This window comes from Camelus bactrianus, chromosome 35 (genome assembly GCF_048773025.1).
Source record: "Camelus bactrianus isolate YW-2024 breed Bactrian camel chromosome 35, ASM4877302v1, whole genome shotgun sequence".
Lineage (NCBI taxonomy): Eukaryota > Metazoa > Chordata > Mammalia > Artiodactyla > Camelidae > Camelus > Camelus bactrianus.
Genome location: NC_133573.1, coordinates 31,302,805 through 31,313,135, shown reverse-complemented (window position 1 = coordinate 31,313,135; position 10,331 = coordinate 31,302,805). Strand labels below are relative to the sequence as shown.

The 10,331-nt window shown below is 54.6% G+C and overlaps 1 protein-coding gene across 3 annotated transcripts in view; it reads right to left on the bottom strand.

Annotated features, from left to right (window-relative positions):
- Positions 1-482: 482 nt before the first annotated feature.
- Positions 483-10,331, bottom strand: part of LARP4B (La ribonucleoprotein 4B) — a 68,337-nt gene continuing 58,488 nt past the window's right edge. For all 3 annotated transcript variants that reach the window (XM_074358407.1, XM_010962106.3, XM_074358406.1), the window contains 5 exons: positions 8,160-8,205; positions 5,487-5,651; positions 4,943-5,067; positions 4,744-4,852; positions 483-3,774 (listed from right to left, as the gene is read on the bottom strand). In XM_074358407.1, coding sequence (XP_074214508.1) covers positions 3,502-3,774; positions 4,744-4,852; positions 4,943-5,067; positions 5,487-5,651; positions 8,160-8,205 — 718 coding nt within the window. In that variant the 3' untranslated portion in view covers positions 483-3,501. The remainder of the gene's footprint in view (positions 3,775-4,743; positions 4,853-4,942; positions 5,068-5,486; positions 5,652-8,159; positions 8,206-10,331) is intronic.

Genomic DNA, 10,331 nt, shown 5'->3' with positions numbered 1-10,331 from the left:
CACACATCAGCCAACCCCAGGGGACCACACAGGAGACTGTCTTTGTGACCCTGGAGGAGGGAGGCTTCATAAACAAGATCAAGACACTGGAACCACAAAAGAGATCCATGTTTTACTACGTAATTAAAAACTGTAAGATAAAATTCGCTAAATAAGGTTAAGACAACTGGTAGAGACCGAGAGGATACGTAACAAAGGATGAACAGCTGGAGACAAAGAACATGGAGCGGAAAAGCGGGGGAGGCTCGCAGACCAGCTGCCCCAGCGTGCCTGGCCCCCACCTCCCGCCCGCCCGCCCGGCCCCGCGTCACCTGCGCTCAGGGCTGAGTCAGCCACCCTGCTCTGGAGGCTCACCCAGGGTCGGACACCGCGCCCACCACCCCCACACCCCTCTCATGACACAGATGGGAATAAAGTATCTTTTAAAAAGACGCATTCTTGGAGAAAATTTTAATTTAAAAAAAATCAAAAGAAAAACGAAACAGTGCCTAAATCTTTATTTTTCATAACCTACATTTTTTCAAATTAGACAGTTTTACACTGAATTGACACAAAAGGAAACTTAAATTACCAATAGTTTACACGTAAGCTTGATTCCAGTCTCAATGAAAAGAAGCAGAACAAAAACAAAAGCTCTCGGCCAAGCATCCAGCCCCCCCGGGAGCTGGGCTCCGGCCCCTCCTCCAGCTGCGATTGTCACTGCTCCCCGCGGACACTCGCCCGCCCCGCTGCGGCCTCCCCACGGCCACGGCAGCCACCCCGGCACGGCCACAGAAGGCGCTCCTGCCGCTGGAGTGACCAGCAGTGATGCCATCACAGGAGGCCTGGTCAGAAAAGCATGGCACTGACTCCTAAAAAGCAACTACGCTGCTTGACTGAAATTCATGTCTGGTGAGGCGCCAGGTTCTCACCCTTACACTTCCAGGTGGTGCGGTCGTCACACAGCTGAACAGGCGAGAGCGCCGTTGTGACTGCGGTACCTCTGACTCTGCACCTCGAGGCACTGCGGGGGGAGGAAGAGCCACACGGGCAGCTGCGCAGGGCGGGGCCGCCCTCCCAGCTTCCTGCCCTGCACCTTCCGTTCTTTTCTGAGGAGGATCAGAAAAGCGGGGGCCATCGGGCACGCGCCCTGGCTTAATTAGAAAGGATGCTGCAAAAATCACCCCCGAGTGGGGTCTACTCTAGAAGCCAGGACTGCAGAGGGGGCAGTGAAGGCCACGGCCGCCACAGGCCACCTCCGCCCATCCTCCAACGGCAGCAGCACGGGGCCAAGCACACGCCTCCAGGGCCTCGGGCTCCAAGAGGGTGCGGATCCAGGCGGTGACATTCGGGGGTGACGGTGGCTGGCGACATCTACCCCCTCCTCCAGCACAGACTGCGGCGTCAGGGCATCCCAGCACTGGGAGCTGGCCTTTCCGACTCCTTCTACAGCACTCACCAGTTTGGGTGCAGGTCGTCAGTTACTTCTGATCTTTCAGCCAGCAGTCTCACAACCACAAAGAAGCAAGGTCCCCCGTTCCTTCCTGGGGCACCGGCAGCATGGCGCCGGGCGGGCCTCGCGCTAGGACAGAGGCGCTGCTCGAGGGAGACGCCGTTTCCTCCGGCGGGCGGGTCGCGCGAGCCGCCTGTGATTCTAGGTAGACTCATTTCTTACTTTCACTTGAGATCCTGCCAGTTTCTCCTTTCTGGATTATACCTCGAAACCCTTTCACACTGGCTGTGATTAGTACATATTTACATACTTTTAAGAAGAGCATAAAGACATTCGAAGGTTTTAATAAGACTTTTCATCTCCCTTTCGCAGCAGCAAAGAGGCAGAGTCAGCCCAACACACCAGTACAAGAGAAAAAGAAAAAACCTCAACGAATTAAAATAATGTTCAAACCACAACACTGAGTTTATCTACATCCAGCTCAATAGCAACATTTATAATATATCAGTTTTTATCAGATTTTTCTCTGTAGGGTACCTTTTTAATATGTTCTGATTATTTACAACTGTACAAGCAAACCACACACTCCCAAGTGCACATATTTAATACAGTATCAACTATTTGCATTTACAGGATTTCTCAACAATCTGAAGACCAACTGCTTAGGACCTCCAGGTGTCACAGCACTGCCGCCAGGTCCTGTCCTGCAGCACGCTCACTCAGCAGCCAGAGCGACACAGAGCCCACGCGGCTGAGCAGCGGCAACCACTCGTGCCAACCCAGGGGCCGGTCTCATGGACTCTAAGCTGTCCTATACAAAAGTTAAGGCAAAGTCATTTTCAAGTTTAAATAAAATTCAAGTCTTTAAATATTGGATGGAAATCATCTTTAAAAAAAAAACCTCAGGCTTGTTAAATAACATTTTGTGGAATAAACTGTATGGTTACATTTAGCAGGAAATAATCTTATTTTAACGTCTGCTGCTTAGAACACTTAAAGGAAAAATTTAGGTATTTTAAAACAAAATAACTTATGTTTATTATCAACTGCTAGCTTTAGTGCATGCGTGTTCTTCTGAGAGCAGCACTTCCAGAAGGGTCCACGAGACCCTCGTCTTGGGAAGAGAGCAGGAACCTGGTCCTCCACCACCAGACGGGCACCACAAACACCTTCTCTCACGATTCAGGAACGTTCCGAGCCGCGCGCCGGTGCGGAGGGACGGGGAGGCGCCCCGGCAACGGGCCAATGCGGGAGCGGGCTCCACACCCTCCCCGCCAGCTCGCGGGAGCAAGACAACATCAGGGTACAATTTCGCGATAACGTGTCAGTGGGCAACAAAGTTTATGTTCTCATGTAGGTTCCATTCACAATGTGCTTTGGGTTTATCTTACATAACAGCCACCTGAGACTGGAGTGAGAAGCTGGTTACTTGCTGGCAGGACAGGAGGGCTCTCGGGGCGCTCTGCAGGGCCAGTCTGCCCAGGAGGTCAAAACGGGCTAGACTTGAGAAAATGCTAGAACCCCTGTCAAGATTCTGAATGGAAGGACAACTCCAGGCCAGCGTGCGGCGCCTTCTGACCCATCCCACCTCCGGGCTACACTCAGCATTGCCCCGCGCCTCAGTCCCACTGTCCTCAGCCTCATCCGTCGGTCTGGACATCTTAGAGATACGCACTTGCTAACCAGTTATTTTAAAAAATGAAGTAGCATAGTTCTGCTTAATTTAGAAAAACTCACTATATATATAGCTTGCATTCATAGCCACATGGAGGCTTAATAAAAAATATCAATTTGTTAGGATAAATGCATTTTCTATCCTGAAAAAAATCAGACTTATGCATCACCTCCAGTTAAGCACCAACCTAAAATAAGGTTTATATTAATTAAATCCTGAAAAATAGATTTTTTTCAAGAGAGGGGAATCCGACTCAGAAGAAAAATAACTTGCAGGCACCTCGGGGGCCTTGTCTACACTGCAAGCTCCTAACCAGCGGCTCACTCCCGTCCCGAGAGGGACAGTGCTTCGTTGTGGCGACCCCAGCTCCTCGCAGCCCGCCAGACCTTGGCGCTCACTGAGGGGACCTGGGGGGGGTGCTCTGTTCTCTGTGCGGACGCCGCCCCACGGCTGGGGGCGAGGGCCGGCGCCCCGGCGGCCTCCTCTGGTCTCTGGGTGGTCCCGGGCTGGACTTGGGGGCGGGGGGCTCCCTCTCGGCGAGCTTCCTCTCCTCCTTCCCACAGCCGACAGTGTTTGGCTTCTGCTCTTTTGGGGGCTGCAGTGGGGACGGCGGCGGCTCCCTACTCGTCCTCTGACAGATCTCTGCGTAGCTGGGTTTCCGCAGTTCCTGGGAAGCAGACACAGCTCTGGGGTTACAGGACAGCACGCGAAGGTCAAGGTCACTTGAGGTAAAGGTCAAAGAGGTTCAACTGTAACTAAATCTCCACACTCAAAAGTACTGTTACTTTTAAATAAAAGGTTCCCACATTTCAACAATGAGTTTCCGCTGCGGCCCATCTTTCCCTCCAAGATAGTCTAGAAACATCTGGTAAAAACAGGTAGAACTGGAAAAGATGTGGGGATGCAAAGTGCCGACTCAACTCCTTCCAGCCTCTGGCCTTCTAGTGTTTCTGAGCCACATTCCAGCCCGAAAGGAGGCGAAGACACCAGACGCCCAGAGAAACACAGAGGCCGTACATGCTTCCGCGCCAGACACCCTGTGCAGCCCAGCGCATGCCTCGGGGATGCGAGGCGGGTGAACTGCAACACGGCTCCAGGGCATCTGGCAACGACCGTGGGCTGCGGCTCGGGCAAGAGTTAAAAAAGGTTTAAAAAGTGAGTGGGGCTTGCAGGTAAGTGGAGGATGAAGGCTAAGACAGAAGAGAACATTTAAAGCTACGTCACCTCCACCAACTGCTTATTAACTTAGAAACAACTTTAACTTATGAGAAAACCTAGTGGACAAGAAGTGCTTAACTTCCAAATCCAGATGATTAAAGCCCACCCAACATCAAGCTGAGGACAACACAGATCAGACAGAAAAGAGTCGGGACCGGCACCCAGGGGAGGAGACAAGAGGAGGGGCCTGTGGCTGGGCTGGGCCAGCGGCCCTGGTCCCGCTGCGCTGAGGTGGCCGGAAGCCCTACGGAGCCCGGAGCTGCAAGCCCCGGGCCACTCAGGAAGGCAGCCCCGCTCCGGAGCCCGAGGCCGGGAGACCCTTGGCCGTGGGAGGAGAAATGAGCAGAGCGGGCAGTCATGAGTGCCAGCACCCCACAGGGCGCCCTGGACAGAGCACAGCACCCAGCGGGGCACCTACCGTGGCAGCGCCGTTCACCTGCACCGATTTGCTGGAGGTTGTACTCAGGGCAGGAGGAAGTCTGTCCACATTCGGGGTGTCCCTCTGCTTCTCCGCCACTTTGGGATCCCTGCAAAAGTGCCACCCCACAGGCCCATGAGTGCCCCGCCCACGGGCAGCCCAGTGGGGACCATGGGGATGGGGACAGGGTGGCACTTACTCAGGCGGGCGGGTGGGGGAGGGGGCGCGCTCGAAGGTGGCAGGGGTGGCGCAGGGGGCCGGCAACGAGGGCTCTCGGGGGACCACCGCGGGAGGAGTGTTCGTGCTGGCATCTGCGTTTAGGCTCTGAAAACCATCGGAAAAACAGCTTACAACCAGTAGACAAGCGTCTGTGAGATCTCAGTCGTAATGATAAATAGGTGGCTGTCGGTGCTGGGAGCCCAGGTGTCGTCCTGCCCTGAGGACAGGTGGGCTTGGCCCAGACCAGAGCTGGAAACACAGCCAGGCCACAGCCGCCTCCGTCCTCTTGCAGCCATCGACGCATCTCGTCCCAGGCCCTCTTCTGTGGTCCAGCACCACCAGCTGCAGCCCTCCTCCCCACTGACCAGGCATCAGAAATCCTCAGCTCACCCTGACAGCAAAGTGCCCAGCACAGCCCGGCATATAACGAGCTTCCTGTGCATGTGGAAGCGAGCAGGTGAGCAGAGAGCCCACATAGGTGCTGGGCAGGTGTCAGCGAGCGGAGGGTGGGAGCTGGGTCTTACCCTTTCTTTGGACGATCCCGTGAGCAATCCAGACAGCCTGTTCTCAAACAAATCCTCTGTCTTCAGATGCCCTGCTGCCCCGGGCAGCGGGGGGAAGCTGGACAGCCCTAATTCAAAGCTAGGGGACGGAGGCCTGGGTGGTGTTGGAGACTGAGTCTGACTCCTCTGAAAGAGAAGAACACCGTGAAGTTGCCTGGGGTGGACGGGCAGGAAGGTGCTGAGAAACACAGCAGGTGAGAGGCCCACGCTTGGTCCCCAGTCTCCTGGAGTCCACACCTGCCTGCCAAATGGACAGCTAGTCCAACCATGCCAAGCCCTGGTCACCTGACCAGAGCTCGTCTGTTAGGCAAGAGCTCTTCAAGGGCAGAGCTGAGAAGATGAAACCTCAGGGCTGCTGCAGCCACGGTCAGAGATGGGGGTTAAGAGCCGCATCTGTACGGCCACCAAGACCCTCTGGCAGCCGACACAGACCAGCAGGACACAGCAAAGTGCCAGACGCAGAAGAGCCCGAGTGCAGCCTTCACCTTCCTCACTCCTGACAAGTTCCGTGTTACTACAGCAGAGTCTGGAATCTAAGTCACAAAGGAAACAGTAAAAGAAAAACAGAGGCCACTCTCTCTCAGCTCCCTGCAACTTATGTAAGAAATGTTAGAGAGAGATTTCCTTTAAAAGAAACAGTTTAACAGAAAAAGGGAAGGGGCTTCAGTTACCTGAAAATTAACTTACTGAAATGCCCTGTATTTTAATCAGTAAGTAAAAGCATGGTATTTGCCAAGAGTCTCATCACGTCCCCTGACTGCAAGACAGTGACTCAGCACAGTGATATCTGAGCATGATTTATAAGCCCAAGATCTCAGGAGAAAGGCAGTGACGTATTTTTACTGAAACACTGTTAGTCATCCTGCTGGATGCTGTTCTGTAAGCACCCCGCTCCTTGGCTGAAAGGGACAAGGAGCAGACAGGGAACCGCGTCTGTATTCAGTAGAGCAGGGGAGTTCGCGGTGAGTGGTGGGCCGTGGGCCCCTTGGGCTCTCACGGGCCCACGGAGCCTGAAAGGGCCAACCTGTCCCAGAAACTTACACCAACAGGAAGACCATCCCCGCAGAAGGAGAATCTGGAGAAGAATCTGTTCGCACTCAGGGGAGAGCAGGTGAGGGTGAAAGCGGACCCAAGCTGACGAAGCCCTGCCTTCTGGGCCCCCTGCCTGCATCTCCTCAGTGCCCCTGGGGCCCGCGGCAGCCCGACTCAGGCAGGCACGAGCCCTCGGAACGAGGCCGCTGCACCCTCTGAGGTTCGGCAAGCTTGTGCTCAGACCCCACCGGCTCAGAGCAATTTTTAGAGGCTTTATTTTAAACATCTGCATGTTTCTGAGGTGAACTCAGCTTTTTAGAAAATACACATTTCTAGGAAAAAAGACTTGGAAAACATTCACTAAGCCTCAACTTCCAGGAACGAAGGAGGTGTGTGCGGCACCTTCAGGGCCTCAACAGCGTTAGGAGAGACACAGCGCTGCCCCTGGCGCCGCGGGCGGGGCAAGGCCTCCCGCTCTCGCGTCTGGGACCACCGCTGGTTTCTCAGGCCCTCAGACCACCCAGCACAACGAGAGGCCCGCTCTTGAACACACACACCCGCGCCACGTGCTGGGCTTCTAAGTGGCTCCAGGTCCAAACATGGGAATGGGATGCAAAACAGAATGAAATGGAAATGGCAATGGAAAAATGTGTCACCTGTGAAGGTGATGTAGTGACTAAAAGGTAACGAGTGTCTGAGGAGACATCAGACAGACTTGTTCATCCAAATGTTACAGGAATTCACTGGGCCCAACGAGAACCAAGACATGAACCGCCTTACCAAAGGGTTCACCGAAAACTGGCCTGAACTGACCAATGTGATAGAATTAGGGGTGTTCATTTTCTACCAGTTTGCCCTTTCCAAGCTCCAGGCAAATACCTGGTACCTTCTGTGAGGAGAAGGCACATGCTCAGTGGCTCGGGGTGAGACCAAGAATCTCCCCAAGGTCCTTCCCTGCCCTCTACACCCAGCGTCCAAATTCATGCACCCCGCCTGGCCATGTGGGGACACATGCACCTGCCCCACAGAACCCTGCAGAGTGTCCCCCACGGAAGGGGCAGTTCAACTACCCCCAGCAGACACACCCACGCCTCAGGTACCCACCACCTGCATAAATCATCACTCATTTCGGGTCTGTCACGACCGTGAGTTATGGCAGGAGGCAACTATGCTCCCTACATGGTGGGGACAGAGTAAGCTACTGTGAATCAAAAATACTGATGAGCTAATTCCTACGGGGGGGAAGTCTGTTCTGCGTGTCCAAACTCGTAACTCCAGGGATTTCAAAGTAGGCAACCTGGTTGCCACACAGAAAGAACCCAGCTAGACACCTGCGGAAGGACCCCACTGTGTGCACACCGTGCCCTGGCTGCGCCTGTGACCTGCACAGGACACGCGGGCACCGGGGGCTCCCCAGGAAACCAGCCACCACTGCCTTCTCTTCAGAGCATCAAAACCGTCCATTATCATCTGGCAGACATCGTATTACGAGGAAACCACTTTTGAAAAGCTCCTTCTCGTGCCTTAATTGACTGAATTGCACTTCAAGTCTGTTCAGTGTAAACCAGGCTCAGTGTCCCGAGCACAGCACGATGTACTCACTGTGAACTTCTCCTCTCTCTTCTTCCGGAAGCCAAAGGAGTTTTTCCTAGGGAAGAGGAAAGCACAGGACTGTTAAGATTTTTCCCCTTGAAACATATTTCACTGAGCACATAGGTAGTGCACGTATATTCAGTCTTTACACAGATGACTTCTGATTCTAAATTCCCAACCCTAACGAGTGTAAGCAAAACAGACATCTTACAGTAACGGACTAAACCTGAGGTCTAGCAAGGTAAATAAAACACACACTGAAAGGATTTTCCTATTCGGAACACCTGTTAGCGTGTAAATACTTGAGTATCTGTTCAGTTGCAGAAGACGTGTAAGATCTGATCCTGAGCTACAAAGATGAACCATTAAAGAGCAGTGATGAACGCCCATCTGCGTGATCATCACCAAGACCCCAAGCAGCCGCGGGCGCTCACTGCCGCGGCCTTCATGCTCTGGGCCAACAGCCTTCACTGGCTGAACGAACCACGCAGGTCGCGGAGCCCCTGTGCTTTCTACACCTGTCTGCCATCCTTACACCCCGTTCTGGGCTCCCAGGTTGAAGAGTCACACCAGCAGGCAGCAGAACCGTTCCACACGCCACAGCCAAAACCACAGCAACGAACACCTAGCGGGTGGTGCCCGGGCTTCCAAAGCCTGACAAGCCACATACTAATTCCAGTTCATAATTTTACTTTTACTTCCTTATCCATTGTCATTTCACTGAAAGCAAAGGCTCCCTAAGGGCCGTATTACATAAACTAAAAAGAAATTTAGAAATAATCTCGACTAACTCCTTTGTTTCTCAGAGAACCTCCCAGCAGCCTTGCCCAAGATGGCCTAAGGTGTCAGAGGGTGACCCCTGTGCTGAGCAGGGACAGCCTGGCCGCCCCGCTAGGGGAAGCACAGTGCAGGCCTCCAGGACTCTGGCCCAAAGCCACGCCATCCTGTAGAAACTAGTCCAGAAATAGCCCCCGGCTTTCAAGGGGCTCCCAGCAGACAGAGACTACATGCCTGCCCACAAGACGCCGCAGGACTGAGGAACATTCTGCCCGTGGTGCCCGGGCACAAAGTCACAAAGATGGGCGTGACTGTGAGACCCCCACCCCAACCATGACAGAAGCAGCATGTCTCGGCCTGGGCTGCCCCCCTGCCCTCGTCCACATCTGTGGCCTTGGGGTAGTCCCTCTGCGTCTGAACGACACTCCACCGGAAAAGCCCTGAAGAGCCCGAGGCCTGGTCTGGAAACAAGGACCATGAGGGCGTCCTGACCAGCCCCTTCCCGCCGGCTTCATGTCCCAGGGCACCTCAGCTGACCATTCCCCCTTCCTGATGTCTGGCTGGTGGTGGATGAAGTCCTGGGGTAGACTCTTTGGGGGGAGCTCGACCCCCCACTGGAGGGGGGTCGCATGCATCTTGCTGTGGTCTGAAGCCGGAATTGGTGGCAGGACCGCCTGAGATGCGTGGACAGAGCAGGCCTGCTCCCACTGTGGAGACGCTGGGCAGAGGCTCTGCACCTGAGGGCCCTGCTCCACGCCGAGGAAGACGGCGAGGCCCGGGAATGGGTCTTCCTGGTGGCACTATTCCCGCACCATCTCCAACCAGCCCTGACTGCGCCCGGGGAACCACCTTTCTGAGGGCCTAGCCTCAGCTCCGCAGGCCCTGCTCCAGGCCCCTCAGTCTAACAACCCACACCGTTTCCCCGGCAGCAGCTGCTTCCTGAGGTCGCTGCGTCTGCACTTCCTCGGTGTCCCCTCTGCCCCTCAGCCCTCCAATGCCTGTCCAGCCAACTTCATGTCCAACTTCCTGATGCTACGCAGCCCCAGCCACGCCAACTCCACCCGGCCATGGCGAATGGGACGTCCACACTGCCCTGGGCACACACCAGTCGGTGCCTGACGGAGGGACTCCTGCGTGTCAGACATGGTCCCGTCTGCTCTGTACAGAACATGTGAAGAAATTGTCCCTAAAGTTTTCCAAGTGGGTAAAAAACCTTAGGCAGGTTGAACACGTGCTGGTTGTGGCTCTGGGTCAGAGGGCAAGTCCTTCCTGGCAGCCCGTTTGGAATTAACCACTGAGGGAAGGAAATGCATAAAGCCAGCCTCCACCTGTCAAGACCGTGCCGGACATCACTGATGAACCCTTGCACCCCTCCCCGTTCCCATCTTGTCCCCCGATGAAGGG